Source organism: Onychostruthus taczanowskii, unplaced genomic scaffold, assembly GCF_017590055.1.
Source record: "Onychostruthus taczanowskii isolate IOZ18803 unplaced genomic scaffold, ASM1759005v1 scaffold38, whole genome shotgun sequence".
In the NCBI taxonomy this organism is placed as follows: domain Eukaryota; kingdom Metazoa; phylum Chordata; class Aves; order Passeriformes; family Passeridae; genus Onychostruthus; species Onychostruthus taczanowskii.
In genome coordinates this window covers 6,159,277-6,186,829 of record NW_024501237.1, presented here as the reverse complement: position 1 = coordinate 6,186,829, position 27,553 = coordinate 6,159,277, and the positions used below count along the sequence as shown (strand labels likewise).

At 40.6% G+C, this 27,553-nt stretch overlaps 1 protein-coding gene across 1 annotated transcript; it reads left to right on the top strand.

The window, feature by feature from the left end:
- Positions 1 to 324: 324 nt before the first annotated feature.
- CDS1 (CDP-diacylglycerol synthase 1) lies at positions 325 to 27,553 on the top strand. The gene is made up of 13 exons (XM_041412142.1): positions 325 to 544; positions 8,741 to 8,868; positions 11,966 to 12,062; positions 15,276 to 15,373; positions 15,677 to 15,816; positions 17,365 to 17,423; positions 19,773 to 19,855; positions 21,327 to 21,414; positions 22,467 to 22,535; positions 23,487 to 23,639; positions 24,214 to 24,333; positions 26,176 to 26,279; positions 27,424 to 27,553. Exons 1-13 carry the CDS (start codon positions 455 to 457, stop codon positions 27,551 to 27,553), a joined length of 1,359 nt encoding a protein of 452 aa, XP_041268076.1. The 5' UTR covers positions 325 to 454.

The window sequence follows — 27,553 nt, the reverse complement described above, 5'->3', positions numbered from 1 at the left end:
GAGCTCCACGCCCGGGTCACGGCGCTTTGCGGGTACTCACGGCCTCAGCCGTCCGGCCTCGGGCGGAGGGCATACACCGGGCCGGGAGCCCCGCGGGCCGGGCATACACCGGGCCGGGCAGGGCCGGTCGTTCCCCGCCCCTGGGGGCGGTGCCGGCGGCGGGGGCGGAGCGCTGGGCGCACCTGAGCGACACCGCCCGCCCGCTCCGCCCCAGCCGCGGGCGCTTCTCCGCTCCCGGGGCGCCGGGTCCGGCCGCGCCCCCGAGCTGCGGCGGCATCCGCAGCTGGAGCGCCGCCTCCCCGGTGGTGGGGACGGCACCGGACTCCGAACGGGAGGAGGAGGAAGCAGAGCAGGCGGGCGGGCTCCGCAGCGCGGCCTCCGCGCCCTCCCCGTCCCGATCGCGGCCCCGCCTGCACCCGCTCCTGCCGGGTGGGCGCTGCTCTCCGGCGGCGCGATGTCGGCGCGGCGGCGGCGGAGGGCGGCTACAGAGCAGGAGGAGGAGGAAGAGGAAGAGGAGGAGGCGGCAGAGGCGGGGAGCGACAAGGTGAGGACGCGAGGAGGCGGCGGCTTTTGGGGCAGGGGACAGCGGGACAGCGCTGCCGGCCGCCACGGGCCGGACCGCGCCGCCCGCGGGCTCCGCGCTGCGCTGCTGGCCCCGGCATCAGCCACGCTCAGGTCCCTGCCGGGCTGTAACGCGACCGCGCTCTCCGGTGGCGGGAGTAGGGAGAGGGCCAGGTGCCAAGTTAGGGGTTGTGTGACCACGCGTGTTTTACCTCGTAGCCATTCCCCCGTGGCGAGACCGAAACGGGAGCGGCCAGGCTCTCTCCGGGCCCGCAGCGAAAGCTCAGCGCCGTAACTGCGTGTCGTGTCTCACCTCTTGACTAGGGAGCTGGCGGCATGGTGTAACCCCAGCCGCTGCTGAGCACCACCCGGCCGCTCCCTCACATCCCCCGTTCCCCCCTACCCGGTGGGATGGGGAGGAGAGTTGGGGGAAAAGGTAAAACCAGTTGGTTGAGATTAACACTTTAATACTGGAAATGAAATAGTAATATTAATGAAAAGGGAGATGACAAAAAGGCATATAAACCCAAGAAAGTGCAAGTGGTGCAGAATAAAATTGCTTCACCACCTGCCCAACAACGAGCAGCAATCAGCCTTTCTCAGCCAATACTCCCCAGGAGAGCCTTTTGCCAGGTCAGATCAACTGTTCTGGCCCCTCCTGGCTTCTTGTGCACCTCCTCACTGGCAGAGCACGGGAAATAGAAAAGTCCTTGACTTGCGCTAACCAGTGCTCAGCGAAGCCAACACATCAGTGTGTTATCAACATTATTCTCCTGCTAAATCCAAAACACAGCACTGTAGTAGCTACTAGGAAGAAAATTATCTCTATCCCAAATGAAACTGGGACACCAGCCCAGGCCAAGAGCACGCTTCAGTGTGGTTGGGCCAGTCCAGTAGCAATGGAACTAACTCAGAACAGTGATCTGCTCCATTTAAACGCTGTGTCAGCCTTTCCTCAGCAACTCTTTCTGCTTTATGGCCTGTTAAGTGATAGGTATTCACCTCTGGCCTGGAAAGGACTTACAGTATGACATTTCTGCTAAGGCAAGAGGTTTTTGAAATACTAAGTCTATGCATCAGGTTCATTACAGTGGCAAAACAGCCACAGTGCTGTTCTTTTGTTTGCTGTGGAGTTAAGGCTTATCTCTACAAAAGCTAAGCACATCACCACATCACAGCTGCTAATTGTATGAATAAAATGAAAGAGAAGGTCTCATTTGGGTAACTGGAATTAAAGTTTTAAAAAAAGCTTTCTGATGACTAAATTGAGGAAGCAATATTTGTGTTTTTACTTGAATCAGTAACTGCTTAAACTTGCATGGATGTCGATGTTGCAGAGTGTGTAGTCTGCCTTAGGCATTGTGGCAAGGAACTGGAAAGTGAAACTCAAGACTTTTTAATCCATGCATTGGTTGCTTTAATTAAAAGCAAAAAAAAAAAAAATTTGCAAATTTTTAGTGCTGTGCTGCATTGAGAGCTGTGATCACATAAGGTAATGTTTAGACTATAGCTGTGCACAGTATTTCTCTGTAGATGAGAATTAACTTTTAAACATCACTTTTCTCATCACAATGTGCTCCACAAGCTGTTTTTCTATGAAGATACTCTGGTTTGCTTTATTTTGCAGAGTAAGTTTATTTCTGTGGTGTGCAGCGAGCTGCCTTTAAAGAATTCTTGCTGTTCAAAGCCTCTGCTACCCAGATCTCCAAAGGGTGCTTCTAATCTTGGTTTACCTGTGTGATTTTCAGAGAGGAAAATGCTGTTCTTACTTACAGGCCTACTGTGGTTTTACTCCAGCTGCTCGACAACTTTAGTGTTTCATCCCATTTCAGATGATGTTGAGCAGACAGGAGGCTGGTGCTGTGTATGCAGCCGGGGTGCTGGTCACAGGAGATGGATTTCAGCATGCATACATTTGTGTTCACATGAACAACAGATATGGAAAGCCTTTTCCACTACACAAGAGACTTTCTCCTGGGTTATTTGTGGGACCCTCTGTGTTCCCACTGGAGTTGTTTAACCTACCTGCAATGTGCCCAGCACTGGTGACCCTTGACGTGGCTCACAAGTGACAGTAAGGATTGATTTTACATATTAAGCTGGCTTTAGTGCCCTTGGTAACTGTAGAGATAAAGCAGTATTTTGTACTGAGGTTTCAATTAGTGGTCACAATTTGGGACTCTGTTTTGAATATGAGCACACACATAATGTCTGCTGTAGATGATTTGATGAGTAGCATATGGTCATCAGGATTCACAGGTGTCACATTATACAGCTTCCTAGATGGTTATCACTCTGCTCTATCTCTTGCCCGGACTTTACAGCAAATGGATACATTTATTGTCCTCTGGCTATTTTGAGATGACCTTTTTGGTGTGATGATCCTGTATTTGGACTCAAAACTGGTTCTTTGGCTCAGGATAACTACTCAGGATAGCCACGATGCAGTAGGTTTGCACTGCTTTCTAGAATGCAGCACAGAAACATTGTCCTCTTCATCACTTGTAATGAAGGAGAAAGCTTGTTTCTTTGGATTGTATGTGCTTCATTCTGCTTCTGCTCTTGTTGGCCCAAACCAAGCCTTCCATATATATAAAGGCAACATGCAGCTTCTTTTGCCCAAGCAGAGAAGCCCTCTGTGTTTATTGAAGAACTCCAGAAATACTAAATACATTTGAAGGTTTTTCTGTATTCTACTTTGAACTCTCTTTTCAGTGTGCTATCTGGTACTTTTCATGTTACACTTACTGTGTCTGCAGATGCTCATTTCCTACTGAATTTAAGTGAAGCTGTTGGGGATTTTCTTCCTCATTTGCGTGCCTTTTTGTCATTAATTGGAAACAACTGGTAGCTGTTTCTATATTGATGTAGTTTCAAAGGAAAGTTAAATTCCTTGGTTTTGTATGAAGGAATGTGATATACCCTTTGTGAAAGCTTCTTGAAGTTCCCAAGCTCTGCAAGTCTTAACATCTCCAGTTGCTCACTGGCTTGTTGAGCTTGTTGAGCTGGTGATATTTTTCAAAATTGCTGGTGATATTTTGCAAAATTGCTGTGAATGTGCCTGTTCCATGTAGGGTCCTGCAATTTCACAAGTTTGTTGTTTTCTTTGTATTGTCCTGTGGCATACAGGAGTGATTTTTTGGTTGTCACTTTCTTACTCCCTGCTCCTTGCCCTGACTGCTCTTTTCCTAAGAATGTCTGGTCAAAGTGCCTTCATAAATACCCTGTGAGCATTGAGGGAAAGAGGAATGACTTGGCATTCAGATGCTGATCTTCATGTGTTCATGATTCTTCTAAAATTTTAATTGTTTGCTTTCTTTGCTAAAAAACAAGGGACAGTGCTTTCAAATGCTTCCAAAAAAAAGTAGCATATCCTGGAAGAAATCATACAGTTATTCTTCTTTGTACTATACAGAGTTGTCAGAGTAGGATAGGGAGGGGAAATTGTGATTGTATTGCATTGCTGGCTGTTAATAATTTATAACTACAAGAAGCTTGGAATCACTGAATGCTGTTTCTCTTGTGGTATTGAAAAAGGTGTTTCTGTTCCATGGGATAGCCCTTCCAGGAAATCAATTGCCAGATAAGTTGCTCAGACCTGTGGAGCTCAGTTTGGCACTTGGATCTTCGATGTCCAAAACCTCAGAAAGCTGATGGGAGATAATGAAATTCCTAGTTGTTGTATAGCCTATTGTGGATCTGTCTGTCTGCCATGGATCACTTAGTTACTTCATTGGGATTACTTCTCTTGGAGGACCCCAGAAATGGATCAGTTTAATTTTCACAGAGAAGTCTAACCTCTATGCTTTCTGCTGCAAGCATGTTAATAATAATCAGGGCAGACTATTTCCAAGCCTCTGTTTTCTTGGAAATGGTGGTAAATTAGTACTAATGCAGAAAGAAAAGGGTCTGTAGTTTCCAGTCATTGATTCAGTATGTGCAGGTCTCTCGCCTGTGTTTCTGCATATGTCGGGCTTTAATAGCTTGGAAAAAAAGGTTTCATTATTCAGGATCTTCTGATACTTTGATGTCTTGGCTTCAGAGGAAGGTATCAAGGTACAACTAATTAAATACTCTACAATGTGTTCTAACTGAACTATTGACTTTTTACTATGGAACTTGTGACAGAGACTGCAGAAAGATTAAAGATGGAGAAGAAAACATACTTCGAGTAACACTTAGACTTATAAAATGAAAATAACTAAATTATTTTGCTCATTAACTTTTCTCATAAATTGTTGGACAGTGGATTCATTTTTTTGGTTGCTTTTCGTGGGGATGTTGTATTCTCAAAGAAGAACATATTTGCTGTCTACTAAGGAGTTCCTTAAAGTGTCCTGGAAAAATGCCATACAAGGGGAATGTTGCAAGTGCCTTTGTAACCAGAATAATTCTGGTGCGTGATTTGCTTGGCATGTATTAATTGTAGTGGAGGGCATGTGGTACAAAACAGCAGTTCAGATGTGTGGCCTTTTAGATGATGAAAGATGGAGAGGTCCATTTCTCTCTCCATGACACATGGCTGTATTTCATGAGCTGTTGCAAAATAGCCGGCAAGCAGAAATCCACCTGGAAGCCTAATTTGTGGCAAGATGTCACATGTTCTGAATTCCTGGTATGGAGGCTCAAGCCCTTGAGTGGCTGAGTTTCCCCCTTTGTATGGCCAAGTACTTGTGTTCTTGTGGAGAAGATTGAGCACAAGGATGAATGTCTTGTCTTTTGAGAATACTAAACTTAAACCATCTACCCCTTACAGACACTTTGTGTGTGAATCAAGCAGGCAGGAGTGGTGCACTCTCTGTATATAAATGAAGAGTTCTGTCACCAGCAGTTTGAAAACTCTAGGAAAAAATCCAAACACCTTGGATAAAACACTTAATTTGGAGTTTGGGTTGAAACGTTTCTGAGGCACTTCGGACAGTACAGCCTGTGCTGGTCTCAGTTAATCTTTGTAAACCTCCTAAATACCTGCTCACAGTGTGGAATCCACAGCATTTCCCACAGACCTTCACAGCTCCTTGATGTTACTGTGTACTAAGCTTGGCCACATCTCAAATCTGAAGAGCAGGAGAAGGAAGGGCATTTTGGGTTTGTGCTGAACTCCAGAACTGCTTCTACAAGGTCAAGCTGCAGTAGCAAGGCTCTTGATTGATTTTTTTTTTTTTTTGAGTGCTTTTATAGTGATTAACTTATTGTTTCCTTCCATAATGATTGTTGTTATTTGTGGCTATAAACTGGAATGTTTATAATCAATCACATAAAATAATTTAGAAAGTTATTAGCGAGAAAGTCTTGACCCTCAGTGATGGGGTTCTAAGCACTTAATGATGCAGAAGACAATTAACTAGCTTTTAGTGAGCAATGTCCTCTTTGGCTCCTGACTTTACAAATTAAATGCCTCATTCAGGAAATTGTTGTGGTTGTGATGGCAGTTAACTGGAAATTAAAGCATTCATGCTAATTTTTGAGGTGTGTTGCACAAGGAAGTTGAAGATAGTTGAGGTGTTGATTCCCCCTGGTTATTTTAGTAATATAAGGCAAAAAAGTGCACCAAGTTCTAAGCAACTTGCAGGTTGCACCAGCCAAACTCCCATGAGCTGCTGAAAATTACATCAGATAAACACAGACCCCTTCTTCAGGCTGGTTAGATACTCTGAAGAAAGCTGTGCACTTGTGAATTCAGATGTTAGAAGTAGCTAGAAGTAGCAAATTTAAAGTATTGCTGATAATGAGGTGCTTATAAGTGATAGTTGTGTATTAAAGATAGTTGTGTATTAAAGACGGACAAAACTAAGTATGATTTTTTTAAAAAATTGTTTAAACACAATTGTTTTCTGCAACACCTAAGTAGAATAAAAAAGTTTGGGGATATTCTTAGTTCTGAGTGCTTAGAAGAGAGAACATCTCTGCCATCTGCAAGCAGAGATTAATATTAAAGATGCTAAGTCATGGTCTTAGGGCCAGGATTACTGCCTGTCTTTTGCACAGTGAGGAGTGTCTTCTAGGACTGTACAGACAGCTTGCTGCACTCCAGAGCAGGTCACAGGAGCTGAAACATGGCTTTTGGAGGGAGCTGTGATCCCCTCAATTGCATCTATAGTTGATTTCCTAGGCTATGGTACAACACTGTGAGAAACATCTCTGAATAGCAGGGTTGTGAGAGTGGAAATTTTTTATTTACTTATGTGCTTTTCAGGTGCTCTACAGACTTTCTGAAGTCTGGACCACAGCTTATTTACTGTTGTTACTTATATTCATTATAGTCAGAGTCTGTCTAATTACTCAGCTATGGGGCTTCATGGTCTGGGGAAGCATTGATCACCTTTTTGAAAGAAGTAAATGGTGTAAAATTGATGATTTCATCTTTGGCATGTATGTGGTACATCAAGTGAATGAGAAAAACCCAGGCCTAACTCAAAAAAAAGAGAGTATGTACCTACCCACTTGCCTTGTGCATATGTGTAGTGCCAGCACACTGTCTTGGGTTCTGAAAGGTTAAAAGCACTGTCTTAATGGAAAGGATGTTGTTTTTCCTCTGATCAGTGTCCCTGGAGAGCCTGGGGAGGGTCTGAAGTTGCCTGCAGCACCCTGGTCAGCTCCTGACCCCTGGCCTCTCCACGGCCCCTTCTGCCTAGCCCCGAGGTGTGGGCTGGGCCCTTGCCTTTGGGCAACCAGCTTTGTAAGACTTTATTTTCATGTTGTTTGCAGAGGCCAGGCACTGGGACAGAGGTTACACCATAGTGCAGCTGCAGGGAAAGGGCCGTGGATTATAAACAGTGTAACCATGCTGGGCTTGGGTGGGATGGCTGGGGTGTAAGCACCTAAATTCTATGGTGTCTTGTAGTGGGGGCGAAAGAGAGGATATACCTCTGCTGGCTTATAAAAAGTGACAAAAATACTCAGAACAAGGGGAGAAAGTAATATTGTTGTGGAAGAGGAGGAAAGAAAAGCAGAAGTTTTTAATTCATGGAAATAGAGGAGAATGGAAATGAAGGAGAAAGAGCTGAGATGAGGAAGTTGGAAAGAGAGGGAGATGGAGAAATAGCATATAGGAGTGGAGAAGAAAGTTTTAAAGCACAGTTACTTAACAGTCCCCAGAACTGTTAAGAGCTGATGAACTTGAGGCACCAGGGCAGGCTGAAGCTGTTTGAGATTGTAAGAAGGTGAGGCGAGTCAGGGAGGTTAGGAAGAAGTTCAGGTCTCAGAAGAGCTGGACACTGAGCTAGAGATTGCTCTCTGCATTACTGCTGTACCAGGGCTGAGTGCAGATTTCCAGCTCCCTGGACCTGTGGTGTTTGCAGCTTTAGAATGACTGAAGTCACACAAAGTTGGCTTTAACTGAGGGGAAAAATAGTCCTGACATTGTGCTCTGATAGTTGGTCACAATTTGTATGTTGTCACCAAAATACATAGCGCCTGTTTTGTATTCGAGTTAGACACGCAGTCTGTCTAGATGATGTCTTCTCTAGCAGTCCTCAGCAAACACTGAAGAAAGAATTACAGTGTTGCAGTCATACACAAAATTATTTTGAGTAATACTCTGTCCATGGGACACTTGGTCATTTCACAATTTGGTTTTGGATTGTTCTTTTCAAGCCTGAGGTTTCAATGTACCATGAATAAAACTGCCAGCAGCCTCTTCTCATTTTATTATTATTATATTTTGTAATATTTTATGTATAAAAATATCTTTTATTATATTTATTTTATTTTAAGGGACAGTTTTTTCATGCATTACATTTTCTCTATTTTTCCTTCTTAATGTGATATTTAACCTTCCCCTTATTCCATAGAAGGGTAGCTTGAGATGTCGATGAGGGAGTGTGTTAGAGGCTTGGGGATTTCTGGCAAACTCCAGTATTCCATGTCAGCTGGAGTACTTCTGGAAACATATATCCATGAAAAAGTGATGCCTAGAATGGGAAGTTTCTTGAGTACTGCAGGTAATGTCACAACATCCGAGTACAGGCCTTCCTATAAACATTTACTGGCATACATTTGTCTCCTACAACATCTACAGTTTCACTAGTACACCATTGTTGTTTTTTAGAGGGTAATGCAGATATTATCAGTTCACAAACTAATGTTTGACTCACAATACTGTTTTCTGACAAAAGATCTGATAATATTTCATTTTGTATTGAGTTTTCTGATAGTTTTATTTTTCTTTTTGTGATAGGAAGTGGATTTGGAAGAAAGACTTCATGAGTTGGACCTTAGAAGTGACTCGGATATTCCTGATGTTCCTCCACCAACAGACAGCACTCCAGAAATCCTCAAGAGGGCTTTGTCAGGCTTATCTGCCAGGTGCAGCAAAAGAAAGAGATCTCAAATTTAACAGCTGGTGGCTAAAAGTCATACAGATTATGTTGCAGTTTTAAGTCTTACAAATTGTATTGCAGTTTTAAGTTTCATATGGTAGATGTGAAAATTTAAAGGATAAATTGTTGCTGGATATTACTGATTTATTTAGGCTTTGATAGTCCCTTCAGTAGAATATTTTTTGCATACACCTGTTTTTACCCAATGCATGCTTTTCTAAGTAAACACAGTTTACATAAATATCTACTGAATCTGAGCATTGCAATAACATGGCCTAAAGAATTTTAACCACAGAATGGTTATTTCTGGAGGTTTTAATAAACTGATATCCTACCTCAAAGACTGAGAGGGGGATTGGTTTATGAATGAAAAGATGTGTAAATTCTCAAGATAAGATTTGCTGGAATTTTGAGACATTTACCCTTCCAAATAATTTGCTGTGCAGTTAAATACATCATAGCTGATACGTCCATACTTTTTAAAGCAATGCTTTTTTTTTTTTGCTTTTTTTTTTTTTTTTTTTTAAACCTATTTTTTTTTTTTTTTCCTTTTTTTTTTTTGCTTTTTTTTTTTTTCTTTTTTTTCCCCTGCTGTTTCTTTTCAAACTTAAGTTTCTACCTCCATCTTCCCAGGGTCTTGATGGCCAACAAATGTGAGGGGATGTGTATGTGCACAGATACAGATAGTTGTGTGGACCTGCATATTCATGAGGGCTGTCAGATAAAGTTCCTTGTATAATTTTTATGCAGTCCCTTTACAACACCTGATCATCAAGTGCTTTTGGGGCACTTGCATTATGTTTTTTGCAAGTTGCATTATGTTTTTTTCACTGATGCAATGAAAGAGCATTTAGGTGATACATACCAAAAAAGTACTTAGTAAAATGAATATGGGTGTCACATGTTATGTTCAATATAACAAATCAAGCAATGTACAGTGTGTATTTTAGAAGCAACTTAGGTCTTGCAAGAGTCAAAAGAAGGATCTCTAATCCAGACTACAATTAAAACCTTTCAAATCCTTGTCAAAAAACTAGTCTCCAATTATTAGATAGCAGATGTCTCCAACACTGTGAAATGGGTTTTTTGCCTTGCTCGTTTTCTAATCTGTTGTCTGTTTCTGTAATGTCCATGAGCTATAAGCAGATGTAATGTTTCGGGTTTTAAAAAGCCTGTTTCTAAACTGCACCAGCTGTGAGCAGAATGTAATATTCTCTATTGCCATCATGCTGCAAGGAGTGTGTGTTTCAGAGTTCTGTCATTGTGTTAAATGTGGAAGTCAGGTCTCCAAATCAGACTTGTTCCAAAGGGCATGGTGATACCTCAAAGTCTGAAACTAAGAGGTGCAGCTGAAACCTTTCCTGTTTCATGGGCTTGAAATTCTTTATTGGAGTGTTTGCACCAAGGTGTATAAAGGGTGCTTTGACTGAAAAATTAAATTCTTGGTGCTTTATGAATGCTGGAGTTGAAATTACCTGCCAGTTCAGTAGCTTGCAATCCCAGCGGAGTTGTTGTTCATCATGTGCAATGTGAGTGGGTTGCACTGTAAGTTTCAGAAATATGAATACTCCTTGTATTTGACCTTTGAAAGAAATAGTATCTATAACTTTTAACAGAGAGTTAGGATACAATAAACTTGCCAGGTAGCTTCCTAAATTCTGGAGCTTCTTGTCTTACTGAAGTTGTCTTTCCAGTGCTGTGCTTGTCAACACCCCCGAGATAACATGTGGTATTTTACCATTACTCATAAAGGAAGCTGAATTCTTCTGGAGGAGGCTTGCTCACTATGGGTATGGCACCAGGGCCAAGCTGCTACTGTGTATCCCACATCATAAAGCAGCATAAAACATGTTGTGATAAAGCCTCTCCTGTCTCTATTCTGATACTTAAGGCAAATCCAATTAGCGGCTGTAGCTGCCATTAACTTGTCAATGAGTCACATTGTAGAAAATCAAATTATTGGAGTTTACATTGGAACTGGAGTTTAATTCAAAACTAACACTGAACCAGGTGTATCTCCTGATGAAGCAGTGAAAGCCAAGACTGATGCAAAGCAAAACATTAGGAAGAATGTCTTCAGGCTATAGTAGGGGGCTTTGTGTTTAGCAGTAGCTTGTGACTAGTTGCTTCAGTGGACTTTTAGAGGAAATGACCTCAAATTGTGCCAAAGGACATTTAGGTTGGCTGTTACAAAAATTTAATTTAGGAAAGAGGTTTGGAATTAAACCTTTGGAGAGGTTTAATTTAGGAAAAAGGTCAAGCATTGGAACAAGCTGCCTGGGGAGCTGGTGCAGTCACCATCCCTGGAGGTATTTAAAAGATGTGTAGATGTGGCAGTCAGGGACATGATTTAGTGATGGACTTGGCAGTGCTAGGCTAACAGTTGGACTTGATGATCTTAAATGCTTTTCCGGCTCAAATAATTCTATGACTCTGTAGTAACAGAAATTTTTATTCTCTTTTCCTTAGGTAGCCACTAGCAGCTGCCAAGACCTACAAGGACAAAAGAGTATAGCTAGTTTGACCCATAAACCCCCACTGTCACATATTCTCCTGTCCTGGTTCCAGTGCTCACAAGAGCAGAGGACTGCTTCCAATAGATAACCTCCTGCCTGGCAAAAGAGCTACTTTGCTGTAGGAAGGATGTTTTGTTCAGAGGTGGTGTTGTGTGTCTGTTACTCCTCAAAGAATCATTTGCTTTTTACCTGGCAGCCTTTCTTTCATATGCCAGCCTTTGCGTGGCTGGGCCCCCATCAGGCTTGCAGCTGACGTGATGCTTTTTGAGGGTCCTGCTGTTTTTTTCACAGCAGCTCCAATATGGGGTTTTACCAATTCATTGCAAATGACATTTGGCAGGGTTGAGGCAGCACACGGAAAGAAGAAAGGTGTCCAACTTTAATTTCTTTTACTGTGCATCCTGTTCAGTTGGTTAGTTCCTTGATTCTGTGTTTCTTGCTATGCATTGATTAAACACAAAAACTTCTGCTTTTCCCACTGTTTCTAATACAGTTTAATCTCTAGTTAGCATAGGAAGTGGAATTAATTTTAATTTATAACTGTTTGCTGCTTTTTTTTTTTAATAGATGGAAAAATTGGTGGATTCGTGGAATTCTCTCCCTAGCTATGATTTCTGGTTTTTTTCTGATTATATATCTGGGATCATTTATGCTGATGCTTCTGGTAAGTTTATTTAAATGCATTCTGTGCAAGAGTTATTTGATCTCTTCATTCATCATGCCTAAGCTGAAAGGAAACTGCATGGACAATTCAGAGCAATTGTCTTTTATTTCTGTAAATGTAAATACTTCTGAAAAACACTTGAGGGATTCAAAACTGGACCTTACAGATTAAGGACTTCTTATATACTGTATTTTTTAAATTTTTTTTTAGGAATTAAAGTAGCTCCAAGAAGTTGAACTTCTGTTGCCTTGCCTGACTAGTATGGTCCATGTCATTGACTAGTTTGTATCACCTACTGTTGCACGTTGAGATTTGTTTGAAAAAGCAAACAAACAAAAATCAGACCAAAACCAATTCAAGAAAAACTCCAGACCCACTAACAACAGAAAAAAATCTAAAACCAAAAAAATTAAGAGACTGGTGCAATTTTGAGGCTCAGGAAAGCAGGCAGCCCTGGCCTCCTGTCTGCAACTGGCACTGAAAGGGTTTCCTCAGACATGCTCCTTTAATTCCATATTTATCTATGAGACTTCATTGTGGCCTTGCATTTATCTGTAAGTTGGAGCTAGATCCCTTTCTTAGGTACAAAGTGCATTTTTAGGTCATGAAGTGAAATACTGATGAGGATAACAATAAAAAAAGTTATAATAATCTTCATATACGCTATACAGCAGGTCAGCCTTTACTGCTTCTTTGCACCGTTTTAATTGCTAGTATTATTATGGAAGGAAGGTTTAACTATCTTTCTCAGCCTTAGAAAGGGACAGACAGGAATTTAGCTTTTAATATGCTGAAATTGGTTCTTCTAGGTAACTGCTTCAGTTTTTGACTCTAAGTTTGTTCAGGTATCAAAATTTTTACACTTTTTTCTTGGCCTCCTATGAGAGAATTCTAGGATTGTATTCCTAAAAACATTTAGGTTGGAAAATACCTTTAAAATAATTGAGTTGAACTGTTAACCCAGCATTGCCAAGTCCACCACTAAACCACGTCCCCAAGTCCCCCATCTAGAGATCCTTTAAATATCTGCAGGGATGGTGACTCAACCACTGCCCTGGACAGCATCTTGCAATGCTTGACAGCCCTTTTGGTGAAGAAATTTTTGTTGATATCCAATCTAAACCTCCATCTAAACTGAGGCCAAGTTCTTTCACTTGTTACCTAGGAGAAGAGACCAACCCCTGTCTCCCTCAGGGGAGCTCAGGGGACAGGGTAACCAGCTCAACAACTGGTCTTACCAGGCAAAGAAAGCATTAATGACCTCATTAATGTTGTTCCTCATTCTTTGTCACTGTGTTTTCTCCTGCATCCAACAAAGAATGGAGCTTCTCCTTTGCCCTACTTTTGCTTCTGATGTCTTTATAGAGGTGGGTTTTATTGTCTTTTATGGCAGTAGGCAGATTAAGTTCTCATTGGGCTTTGGCCCTTCTACTTTTCTTTCTGCATAACCTCACAACATCCTTGTAGTCATTCTGAGTCACCTGCCCCTTCTTCCAAAGGTCATAAAATCTAGTGTCTTGAGAGACTGGAATGCTGTTTCACCAGCATTATGGTCTGCATTACAGTTTCTAGACCTGAATAAGTCTGGTTAATATTTCCTGTTTTCAGATGAATGACATGACAAACTACTAATTCATTGTCTCATTCATGAAGGATTTTCTTTTTTTTGTGTGAAGAAACAACAAAACAATCCCTTTTAAAGTGCAGCTTGCTATAAAAAGATTTTTTTTTTCTCCTGCAATCCTTCCTTTAGTAGTCAGTTACATTTGAGAATTATGATTATGAACAAAAAGGAACTAATTAATTTGCAGGGTGATTTTGTGTATTCATGGTATACTGTGAGATTGCAATCATGGGAAAGCAGTTAAGACATGAACCAAAAAGTAATCAAAGTTAGTAGAGAATTGTAATAGAGTTCCTCTTTTGTGCCATAAAGCAAAAAGTCTGTCTTCTATTATACTGAGCTGGTAATTAAGTTGATATTTGAGATGACATAAAAAGGAGAATGGAGGGAAAAACCAGTCTTGTTCATGAATTATTTAATTTGACTGGAATAAAATAGCTTGTGTTTAAAAATAATAGTTGTCATGTTAAAACCAAATCTCAATATTGGGACTGAAAATGCCCAGAGACTTGTAGGAAGAGTAATCCAGTGAGGTTTGGAGGACAAGACCCGAGACTGCTGTAAAGAGCTGGGGTGTGTGCTCTGCATTTGCTGGGTACTTGGGTAACAGGCTTCCGTGACTTGGACCCTGGTGCCCTGTTCCACTGCAAAGTGAATTCCTGTAATGTTGCTCTTGTCTATAGCATTTAAGTTTTATAAGGTTGGCCAAGCAGAAGAAAGAGCACAAGACAGGGGATCGTCAAAATGAACTCATGGAGGTGGTGCAAGACTCTGAATCCGTGTTCACGAGTTGAGCAAGATGAGAAGCGCTGGTGAGCGCAGGTGGGCAGGGCTGCTGCCGAGCCCTGCGTGCTGACAGCGCCGCCTGTGTGGGCAGGCCCTTGCTCCGGCCCTGCACGGCGTTACCGTGGGCTGAGTTTGGCAATTCCATGTCTGGGCAGGGTGGTCTGCTCAGAGACTGTGGGTTGGACACATGTGGCAGAGTCCTTTGAAGCCCAAAGGCATGACAAGACATACTGCCCCACTGAGGCTGGCAAGGCAGGGAAGCAGTGAGGTCAGTAAGACAAAATGGAGGCCTGGGAGGGTGTGACATTCAGGCCTGGGTTAGGTGAGCTTTGCCTCTAATAATAAAGGCTAATTACCCTTAATGAGATGCTTGCAAGTGAAAGACCTAGGTGTCCTGTGTTGCACAGCTAGTTTTTTTCCATTGGGCCCAGAAAATATTTCTAGAATTAAATGTAAAGATAAAACTTAGCCAAAAGAGGAGAGTTTTCTTTACAGGAAGCACTTCTGGCCTGTTGCTATCAAACTGTTTTAATGCAGACAGGTCAGGAGCCGTCTCTTGTTTCACAAATATATTCTTGAAGCCAGCCCAATGCGGGGTATTTTTTCCTTCATGTACAGTGGTTTGGAGATTTTTTTAAAAGTTTTAAAGCTTAGTTTTTCCTTAGATTTGATTTAAAGCTGTTTTCTGACTGGAATTTGACTTCAGAATAATGTTTTCCCTTAATGTAGGCTGCAGTGCTCCTTACTGCCTGTAAGAAACAACTGCAGCATATTTACAAAGTTTTTTATTTCTCTTATTTTAGGTCTTAAGCATCCAAGTGAAGTGTTATCATGAAATCATTACTATTGGTTACAGAGTATACCACTCATATGATTTACCCTGGTTTAGATCCCTCAGCTGGTGAGTAGCAAGCCAGAACGTTAATAAGCCAGGATGTGATACTTACATCATCATCTGCCTCACCTGTTGTGGTGGAATGACAGCTCTGTGGGTCATGTGCAGACATAAAACTTGACATCTGTCTCTAATACAGAATTTTGTAGTTGTGTTCCCCCTATGAACTTGGACAAATCAGTTGGCATTTTACTACTTATTTTTTTTAACTTGTTCTAAATAAATCCTTATTTGCTTGTTTTGTTTTTAAGAATTGCATTTAATATATGTTGTCGTGTTAAAGTGACTGTTAGATGTTGCATATTGCAGGTACTTTTTGCTCTGTGTGAACTACTTCTTTTATGGAGAGACTGTAGCTGATTACTTTGCTACATTTGTGCAAAGAAGAGAACAGCTGCAATTCCTCATTCGTTACCACAGATTTATATCTTTTGCCCTCTATTTAACAGGTAAGTGCAGGAAATCACAAAAATGAAAGAACTTTGTGCTGTTTGCTCATTTAATTTTAAAATATTAATTATTCCCCATAATAATTTAAAATATTAATTGTTCCCCATCATTATGCCCTTCCAGTCTCTTTTTCCTCTTAGTACTTGAGGAAATGAGGTGTTTGCAGTTATATTTTTCTTGTGAAAAGATGAGTACAAATTTTGCACTCACTGAGAAGAAGAAAGCAGCCTAAACAAGGGGATGATCTTGAGACAGTTGAGATAATAGTGCTCAAAATAGGTTGGCAAGCATTAATTTTGATTGCTGAAGACCTGGTGCTATTTTGGCAGGCTGTAGAGATGATTTCTGTGTGTAATTGCTGTGCTGGGTTGATTCTTTACTGTGCAAGTGTTTTCCTAGGTCTCCAGTAATAGGATTTACGAATATATTTTTAAACTGATTAGTCAAAATGCCTGAGTCTTAATTTTGTCTGCAAGATATTCAGATACTTTCCTCATGGAAAAATTTCCTCCCTGTCCAAAGAAAAGCTTTTAAAAAACATTTTTCTAGGAAGAAGAGACACAAGTTGGTACTTTTTCGGGGTATTGCTTTGTGAACATGTAAATACGTTTTTTCAGCAATACAGTTTAGCATAAAATTAAATCAGCTGAAGACTCAGACTGTTTAAGGGACAGGGGCCTGCTATGCTACAAATATTTCTAAAGTATACTGAGAAATCTGATTTTTGTGATGAACTGTCAATCTTTCTATTGCTGTTTTTTGGTTTTTTTTCTTAAACCAAATAAAAATTCTGCTCAGTGCTTAGATCACAAACTTGAAACCAGCTTTGCAGAACTTAACCTTTTTCAGCTGCCTTTGGCTTGCGGAAACTAACTTAAATAATGCCTTGTGAGCTGGTGAGGGGAGACATGAGACAAGCCAAGCACGAGCAAAAGGAGGAGGCAGAGCCCCCTGGCACTGGGATTGTGAGGTCACTTTGGGGCGGTCCCTGGGGTTCAGCATCTTTTGAGGGCCTCTGGCCCCCTGTTGGTGCAGGAAGTTGCTATAGGAGAGAAGAAGTGCTCAATTAGCCACCCACAAAGTTCTTTTTGGTCAGCTGAATTCTCCAACCCCTGTGCTTCACACTTTCATTGCCTGCAGTCATATGCCTATTTGGGGGAAAGGGGCAAGCTGGTCTTTTCCTTTCATTTGTTTCTGTTAATTATTCAAAACTAGTTTGTTGACCTGGCTTTTGAGTGGCTTTTAAAAGTGATGATCTCCCTTACTAAAAATTGATGTCCACAATGGGACCTTGTGTGTGCCTAGAGGGTTGTTCTTTACTGGTGGTTTACTGTGGATGTTCTTTACTGATGCTAGCTAAATCTGTGTCAACTAAATCATAGTCTTGTATGAGAATAACTCTATATGTACTTTTAACTGAATATAAGCCAACTCTTCTAGCAGCAGGGGGATTAAAAACTGCTTCAAAGGAAGAGAATTACTGGTATATCACAGTTCAGTGTCATTAAATATAAGATGGTACAAACTGCACTTGCTTTATTTTACAGGATTCTGCATGTTTGTTTTGAGTTTAGTGAAGAAACATTATCGTCTGCAGTTCTACATGGTGTGTATTATCCACTTTGCTGTGCTCATTCATGTTCCCAGTGCCACTCGAAACAGTCACGTCCACGTGCTCATAAAATAGTTCGGAAGAGCAGTGTGGAAAATGTGCTTAAATTGAGAGTTACGTGAAATCAAGTCATGCTGGACTCTGTCTGTTCACCTTCCAGATGATGGTGATTATTATATCCCAGGAAGTGGCCTCTCAGTCAGTACAAGCTGTCCTTGGTGAGGCCTTGTGCAAGTCCAACGTGGTATGTTTCCCTTAGTGATAGGCTGATATGAAAGAGGTTGCTGGAGAAGGGGGATGCATCTCCCTACCAGGCCTGAAGCCAAACAGTTCAGCATTGTGTGGAAAGTGGTTCTTGTGATTCAAGTGTTGCCTTCTAGAGGCCCCACTGAAGTACCATGAAGGGTCTTGATCTTAACCCCTGTGTGAAATATTTACTCCATGACATTTCACAGCTGTTCTGGTCTTTTGCTCTGCAATGTCTCAATAGATCATTGATGTATTAAAAGAAACCAGCATTTTCATCTCTCATATTTGTCCACTTAATAATCAGCACAGTAAGCTAAGCATGAACCTTTTTCCTATGTGTATCTTATATGTTGAAAACTAATTCTGTAACATTGCAGGTTAAAACAAAAGTAAACAGCCAAAACACCCCATGGACAACACCCCACCTCCCACTTCTATGTAGGAATGATTAGAAATCACAGTGAAACAACAGTGCAGTACAGCTCCTGTCTTGAAAGAACTTGAGCAATCAGGGCATTGCGCAATTTAAAGATTTCCTAAAGCTCTGGTAATGCAGTTAACCCTTCTGTTTTTGCACTGCTTTCGGTAGCACTTCACCATTGAGGATTCCCAATTCTAAACTAGGACTTAACTGAGCCTTATAAAAACATGTAAAAAGATCTTTTACTCAAAATCATATATCCTGTTTGTAGGAGAGTTTACCTGACAGTGAGATGCAGCTTTTCTAGTCTTTCTCTTCTAATCTTAAAAAGAAGAAAAAAAAAAAAAAACAAAAAAACAAAACAGAAAAAAACCCCTCCTCATCTTCAGATGAGCACAACCTAAATATATTAACTTGCTATGATTTTTTTTTTTCCTTTTTCCTCTTCTGGAAAGGAAGTGAAAATGTGTAGTTTCAGTCATGTGACTTGTTGTCTGCCCAGAAAACATTAAAATGTGACTACCCAGGAAGTGCTACAAAATGAAGTGAAGCCATATATCTAGTGTGTGGCAACACAGTGTTTAGGAAGAAAAGGAGAGTCTATCCCATCCCTAGAAGTGTCCGAAGCCATGCTGGATGGGGCCCTGAGCAACCTGGTCTAGTGGAAACTGTCCCTGCCTGTAGTGAGGGGGTTGGAACTATGTGATCTTTAAGGTCCTTTCCAACCAAACTGCTCCATGATTCTAGTAGAGTAGGTATTTGGGTTTAGGTGGTGTTCCAATGTCACTGTACAAATACTAAAAACTTTGCTGCAGCGCTGCATTAATTAACCAGCAGGTAATCCTTTCAGAAACCTTTTGTCATTTCTTGTAGCCTCCCCACTCTGTCCTTTAAGGCTTCTCCAGTTCTTTTATCTGGAAGTAGAGTCTGGCTGCCATAGGTAAACACATGTGATAAGAGAATTAAAGAAGTAGGACATTTTGAGTGTAAATGGCTCAGACATTTAGAGTGCTTAAGTTTGTTGTATCATGGGAAAGCTACCAGTTCTTGATTTAAAAGCGTTTGGAAAATAAAATGTATTGCAGAGTCTTTACTGGTAACCTGTTTGGAAACCACTTTATTGTACACTGGCTCTACAGATTAAACACCAAGTACATACAGTACTGAACTAAATGATTGTTTAAATAACCATGCCCTTAAAAAACAAACACTTCATTTTTGCTAATCCTGAGAATTTTCATGTTTCATAAGTGTATTCTGTTATGAGAGACATCCACATCTGTGTAACAGTACTTTTTCATGAGTAGTTCATTGGCATTTTATTGTTACAGTTCTAACGTGTCTGTTATATGTATATACAGAATATCACATTGCTTAAACTTCTTTGCTGCTTTCATGCTGGAGGTGTAGGTCTTATTAAATCAGGTCTTAAAACTGCATGTTAAAAAATTCTGGGTGGAGGTAAGCGATGAAGAGACCTGCTGAAGTTCTAGAACTTGCTTCAGAAAGCCAGCTCATTTGTGATATACTGTATGCACACATCTCTTGCATTATCACTAGAACTGGTGTTCCTGGGACGCTCCTCAGTGGCTCCTGTAGCTGATGTGCCAGGATTTATGGAGGTGTGCGGGTCGGTGTTATCACTAACTGTTGTGTTGTTGCATTGTTAACAGTTCGCATGGACTCATGTCACTTTGCTGATCACTGTAACTCAATCTCATCTTGTCATCCAAAATCTCTTTGAAGGCATGATCTGGTAAGGGGACAGTAACAAACTGATTTGTACCTCTATTGCATTGAAAGTTTGCTTCTTTTGCATAGATCTGGTTAGGGAATAATTGTGGGAACAGTTAAGCAGGACAAATTGTAGGAGCATTAATGTTTAATTGGAAGGGGGATCGGAAGAATTGGGAGTGGAGGTAAAGCATACAGGAGAGGAAGCAGAAACCTCTTTATCTAGATTGACAGACAGAAGTCTGATAGTTTTGAACAATCGCTTCATTTACTTGCAGGGAATAGGATTGATTGCATGCTAGGTCAAATAGTTTCCACAGCATTTTGCTGAACAGATGAATATCCAGCAATTCTTTTGCAATTACTTGGGAGTTTCGAGTTGCTCAGAGCTATTGAAGTTGGACCATTTAATTTGAAATCCCTAATCTGGCAATGTTCCCTGCAGCCTGTCCTGTTCAAATAAATTCAGAGTACTTAAAATATTTTAAGAGTTTTAATATTTGTTATGGTTGGGCAACATTTGTGCCCCATTTTCAGTAATACATTAAATTTTGGCAATGCAGTTAAACTTGGTTATGTAAAGCCACTCCTCAAAGAGCGGGTGTGTTTTCCTACCCCTCTCTTCTTCAGGGACAGGGTAAATTTCAAGTTGAGAAAGAAGGAAGAAGCATGTGGAAGATGGTTTGTGTTCTTCCAAGGACATAATGCTGTATGTTCTTCTCTTCCTCATACATGTACATCTGGGGAGATTATTGCAGACAAGGCATACTTACAAAGAGAACTCAAAACCTTTGAAAAAGTTTCTATATACAACTACTTTTCATAGTGATTATGTTCACATGTCAAAAACTGAACCTAGTTGCTTTGCTAGCCTACTGTTTCTTGTTGCCACTCTTGCTAGACAATTTGGCAGGAGATCAAAAAAATCTGACTTTTTAGCTTATTAATACATCCCTGCTTTGAAAAGGGGGGGGGGGGGGGGGGGGAAGAGTGCTTAATAGGCTTGTGTAGCAACTTCAGATGCAGTCTGCTTGCAAATATCACTTTAAAAGCTGCTCCAAACTGACAACAAGGGAAAAACATATAAGGAAAATGATTTTTATTTTTTATTTAGCTGTCATTTAAAATTGTTGAGTAATTTGCTTGTTTTAGTGTCACCAAAAACACTAACATGTTGATTTCTTCTTACCTATGGTACCAGTCTTTAAGCCTGGTAGGAAAAAGCCAGCCCATTCATGTTTTAAGGTCATGCAACAAAATAACACTTTAACTTGAACTAACATGAATCTGTTATGATGAAATTTGGCTGAAGACTAAAACCAGTATAGCTAAGTGGGGTGCTCATGGGGAACAAGGTGAACACATTATGAAACATAATTTCTTCTAAATACTGCAGAAAAATTTTCCAGAAAGAAATTCAGCTCTTTCAGTTTTAGTCTGGTTTTTAGGTTCAGGCTGTTTTTCTCTGTGAAACTTTTAATGCCTTTCTCTAGGTTTCTGGTTCCAATTTCAAGTGTTATCTGCAATGACATTACTGCTTATATTTTTGGATTCTTCTTTGGCAGAACTCCATTAATTAAGGTAGGTGCTTAGGCACTTCCTTGCTAACAAGTTTTACAATCTATAGCAATTTTGTTACTTGTTAAAAAGCATGTTAATGGAAAAAATACTTTGCACTGTACTGTATAATTCACATCTTTGCTAAAAAAGCCCAAACTGACTATCCTGTTCCTGAAAATTTGAATATGGGAAACTGGGATTAATGTGAATGTGATATTGGCATTACAGGATAAAGCAGCTTGAGCCTATTGCGTCATAATTTATAATTACATTCTTTTCAGATTTCAGATGCAGGTTTGGCTGCATACTTACTGCACAGAAACTTTTTTGAAATAAGACACTAGGTGATATATACCTGCTCCTCTTGTTGACTGAGAAGGGCTCAAGCATTAATCTTCCTATTCTGGTAGAATATGCAAGATGCCACAGAAAGCCATGAATTATTTTCATGTTAACTTTTGGGGATTTAGTTGGTTCTGATACTAAAATGCTCTTAAATTGAAAATGTGATAGGATTTGGTAACAGCTTGGCACACTGGTCTCTCTATAGTTATTTGCTGTATTTGTTATCCAGTCTCTCTGCAGAAAGCTTGTGTCTCCTGAGGAGCATCCCCAGCAGTGGTTGTGTCACACCCAGGTTTCTGGCACTATCTAAATGGGCACTTGCTTGCAGAGCTCTCCAACAGAGCTGAGGTGTGCTCATGCAGGTCTCCCAGTCTTGTGCTTGAAGGGAGTTAAGCTGCTTAATCTGGGTCAGATGCAGCCAGAAGCCGGCAGCAGCCTCCAAACAGCAGCAGATGGGATGGGATGGGAGCTCTCCCTTCTCTCAAATTGGCCACTGGCACCAGCCAAAGTTGATTGGTTGGTTTTTCCCCACCTTGCATGGAAGGAGTCGTGGCCATACTCTTCTATTTGTCACATTCAGTGGCTGCAGCTGCTGACATTCATTATTTCACATGAACCTTTGGAAAATAAAGTAGGAGGTTAATTTTCACAAACGAGATCAAGAAATACAGTAAAAAAGGGTGCAATGATTTAACTGATGGACTAACACTATTCTCTTTTGTGCCTAGCTGTCTCCCAAGAAGACCTGGGAAGGGTTCATTGGAGGCTTCTTTTCCACTGTTGTATTTGGATTTATTGTAAGTAAGCACAGGACACTCATAGAACCAAAGAATGGTCATGTTTGGAAGGGACCTTTAAGATCATCTCATTGCAATCCCCCTGCCATGGACAAGAACAGCTTCCACTACCCTAGATTGCTCAGAGCCCATCTAACCTGGTCTTGAACACTTCCAGGCACATGGAAATTTCCTTGTATAGAATCAGTCTTCATATTTTTACTTGAAATAACCAAATTTATCACTAAATTTATCACTAATTTTATGTCAAACTCCTGAAAACCTCAGGGTTAGGGTGTTTTTTCGCCTAGAGAATTCTGCCAATTCATAACTAGCCGGAAAGAGTAGGCAAGGTTTTAACCTCTACTGAAAAGATCATATTGACCATTTTCTGCCATTTCTGTTACAGTATCTGGAATAATTTTATCTATTAGTTGCATCCCTCTTTTGAAATTGAAGTTTATCAATAGCACTATTTATGCTTTGTGAAGTAGTCCTTCTGTGTTACATGCTTTATAATGATATTTCTCCTGGAAATCAATTTACTCAAATGATATGCACAGATGATGATACCATCATAAGTAACTGTTGTGATAAGTAATTTGTCACCAAGGTCAGCAGAAGTCATAATAGCCAAACTTAGTAGAGGAGATATTCAAGTTTTAATGGAAAAGTGAACTGCAAAAAAAATATGAGTTGATGACATTTTTGGATTTTATAATGCAGAAGATAACTAGATAGAAATCTGAGAGACAGAAAAAGTAAAATAATTTGGGAAATCATCACTAAGCTCATGGAACAACTGCCTTGTTGAGGCACTCTCTAGTTTAAGCAGGCTGCTTTTTCTTCATTATGTGTCTCTTATTAGAAAGATTTTTACTACCCTGACCTTGTGGTGATAAAGCCATTTACTATGGTTTTTTGAGTGTAATAACAAATGCTTAATTCAGGAGTTCTTGTTTTGCTTTTCAGTTTTCCTATTTTTTGGCTCAACATCAGTACTTTGTCTGCCCTGTGGAATACAACAGTGAAACCAACAGATTTGTGACAGAGTGTGAACCTGCAGAGCTCTTTCAAATGAAGAAGTACTCTGTGCCACCATTGCTTCAGGCTGTATTGGGATGGGTAAGAGAAAAAAACCAGGCTTTAGTTGAAATTGAAATTTAATGGTTCCCAGCTTAATTGGGTTTCCAAATCGTTTTAGAAGGGTAGCTGAATGCTGGTAAAGCTTAACATGAAGTACTGAGTCAATACCATGAGCCCCTGCATTGCTCATACAGGGGATGTGGTCACCCAGTCAGAATCACCACTGGAGTCGACCGAGGGAACCCGCCTGTGTTCTCCTTGTGCTGCACGTGGATGCTGCTTAAGCATTTTGCAAACTTATTTTTGAAGAGCAACCTTTGAATTTTTTGTGGGAAGTGGACAAAGGCTTGTTATGGCCTGAATTAGTGGCAAGCTGAAGTAAGCATGTAGAACTTAATTCTCTTTTCAGCTAGTGTAACTGCTTTTAGGATTGAAGTTTTACTCTCTTCACCACACAGAATCCTGTGTGTTAGTGCCATTACTTCCATGCTGTGTGAAAAAGTACTACCAGCAATAGTTACATGTAATGTACTCTCCGACTTTTTAAATATGTAAGCTAAAAATGCCTACAATCAAACATATTGAAACACAGTGTTAATTATTTTTCTTGTAGGAAACAGTGAATATGTACCCATTTCAGATGCACAGCTTTGCACTGTCAACATTTGCCTCGTTAATTGGGCCATTTGGAGGATTCTTTGCCAGTGGATTTAAAAGAGCTTTCAAAATCAAGGTATGCAATGAATGCTGTAAGCTTCTGTTTTCTTTTGTTTTTTCTCTTTGGATTAGATAAATTGGTGGGTTAGGGTTTTTTTAGTCCTTCATTGTAGTTGTGTTTCTACTAAGTTGCAACAATGTTTTGGCTGGTTTTTAGTATCAGAAGCAGGACTTAGTTTTATCAGATGTGTGTGTGTAATAGTCTTCAAACTTTGCATAGTCAGCATGTGACTTCAATGCTGGAAATCTAAGAATAATTTGGTTACATAGTTTGGACAATAATTACTTTTCCAAATCGTGTTGCAAGTTTAGACAAGCAAGATGTGAGGTATTATACTTGACATGAAGGGTGATCTGTAGACACCTCAGAAGTGCTGACAGTGGTTTACCCTTCAGATTTTGGCTGGCTGGTTTTTATGGGTGGCATTGGTGTCACAGGCAGATGCTGGTGTGTCAGGCTCACCAAAGCATGAGATGTTTGGCTGCCTTTGCCAAACATCTGCCTTGTAACAGGAGTGTGTACTGGCAAATTGTGACCTGCTACCCTCTGTTTATTGTAAGGTGTGCGCTGTCGCTTGTGGCAATGCTGTCCTTGGCTGGTATTAAATGGCAGCAGGAGTATGGCAAGAGGGCAGCCCCAAATTTCTCCCGACCTTCTTTATGTCTTGGTAGGACTGCTGTAATTCTTACCCTGTTGCTTGTTGCTGTTCATGTTGTTGTTCCATATGTCCACCAAGCTGGCATGTGCTTTGCACAAAAGTGTGTAAACCTCTCTGTTTGTGCTGAACTCTGTACATGTGCTTGTACTTACCCCTCTTTCTCGTGCTGGTCCCAGCAGCTTGCCCAGCACTTTGCTGGCCACAGCACTCTCATACCTGTACATCCACACAGCAAAAGACTGTTTGTGTGAAGAAGGAATTTGGGATGAAAAAAATGTTGCTGAAAAGCAGCACTTGTTGTTAAAGTAGATAAGTAAAAAAAATAGATTCCTTTTAAAACTTCTGGACCCCCAAGTGATGACTGTCAGAAGACTGTCTGAAGGACAGTCAGAAGTCAGGGATGTTGTGGAATTGCTGCTGAAGGCAGCACACTCCATGCCTGCCCCGCACTGGACAGAACTAGTTTAACTTGCTGGCAGTCGCCCCACGTGACTAAGGCCAGGGTTTTCACTCAGAGAGGGCATGAGTGAGTGTGGCTGACAGAAAGGATGTCTGAAGGTATTTTGATTGATAAAGTTGTAATATAGACAAGCTAGGTAACACAAAGGTAGTGTATCAAGTGTATCTTGTTTGCAACAGAAATATATTTTTTTTTAAGTAGTGATCATTTTTTCACAGTGTGTTTTTTGATTCTGTTAGATAAATTTTTATTGTTTGCACATATTATGGTTTTTAATTATGGTAGAGGATAAAACAAAGAAGTCTTAAAGAGGAGAATTAGATTCTGCAGAGGCAAGAAACAACAGCCAGCAGCTTAAGAGGTTTGCTACAAAATGAAGTGTGTATAGGCACACAAGCGTTCTCAGTAGTGGCACACCTGCACCTGACCTACTACTGTCCTCTTGTGTGAAATGTGGACAAATTGCTGCTTCTCTTTTTCTTCTCACCCCTTGGCTTGCCTTTGCAGTTAAAAACTCCTTTAGCAAAGGAGCCTCTTGCTAACTTTTGGCTCCAGGCAGTGAAACCATGGCTTACTTGCAGCCCTAATGTGCTGCTGCCAAGAGATAACATCATTTGTGTGTTTCACGGGAATCACTGACTTTTTTTTTTTTTTTTTCTCTTTCTCCTTCTTGTCCTCACTGGAATCACTGACCATTTTTTTTTTTCTCTTTCCCCTTCTTGTCATTCACACCCAAAAGGATTTTGCAGACACAATCCCTGGGCATGGTGGGATAATGGATCGCTTTGATTGTCAGTACTTGATGGCCACTTTTGTTCATGTCTATATCACCAGTTTCATAAGGTATGGATTTTTTACAATATTAACTACTGAAACATGCACAGGAGCTGTGCCATGATGAATGCATAGGAGTTATGAATGCATAGCAGAGATTGCAGGTTGCTAAGTAGGATTTATCCAGTCACTTCAAATACAGGACTATTAAGAAAACAGTGTCCCTGCCTAGGATTTGTGTCGGATTCAAACTATGCCTGAATTTTCTGGGACTGCTGTTGAAGGTAACCTGTGTACCTGAAATACAAGAAAGTTTTGTGTAGCAGGTTATCAGAAAATTAATTCGAATTTATTGATTACAGAAAGGCATAGGATGGGGTTTCAGGCAGGAGGGTTGTGCAGCATCTGCTTTCCCTGTGTGGTTCCTAAAGATCTCGTAGGTTGAGAGACCACAGTTCTTCCCATGAGTTTCAGTATTTCTCAGTTGCTTGCCTTGGGATTTTCTGTTTAGAAAGAAAATGCTATAGTTAAAGAAAGGAGACAACTTCCTAAAATACTGCTCATCTTCCCTGAACCACATCAGCTTTCAAGAAGAAATCATGGGAATCACAATTCTCTTATAACATTTTAGTTTCTGAGGCAGAGGTGGTTCAAGGGGCCAAATCAAGACATGCCCTTAGTTTTGTGAATGCATATGGCTACTAAAATAAATAATTATTAGATACCTAATCATCAACAGATTCTTTGCCTTATATTTGGTTCATCTTAGAAGTAGATTGTAAGTGGCTAGCTAGAAATGAGGCTGATATTTAGAAAAGTTTGGTTTAATTTGCAGTTTTCTTTACTGACTTGGCCAATTTCCCATTTAGTTCAGTAGTACATAGCTTATCTGGCAGGCAACAGATACTAAATAAAGATCTGCTAATAAAAAAATTTATTACAGTGATAAAAGATGAATCAAGGAATCTTATTTGTCATAAGCCTTCTTAATATCCCCATTTGACAGCAAATAGAAATGCTTTTTAGTTTCTGTTTATATTTAGCTAAGAGTATGCTTTGCCAGTAATGCTGGCCCATGCATCCTGAGGAGACAGACTGAGAGAGATCTGTAACTTGGTGCCCTCAAGAAAGGGAAGGCATTGTTTGGGCAGCAAGAAGAAATCTAAAAGACTCATTAGAGCTGTGGTCACAAAATTTCTTTTTTCATTGACAGGGGTCCAAATCCCAGCAAATTACTGAAACAGCTGTTGATACTTCAGCCTGAACAACAATTAAGTGTGTATAAAACCCTGAAATCTCACCTCGTTGAAAAAGGGATCTTGCAGCCATCTGTAAGAGGATAG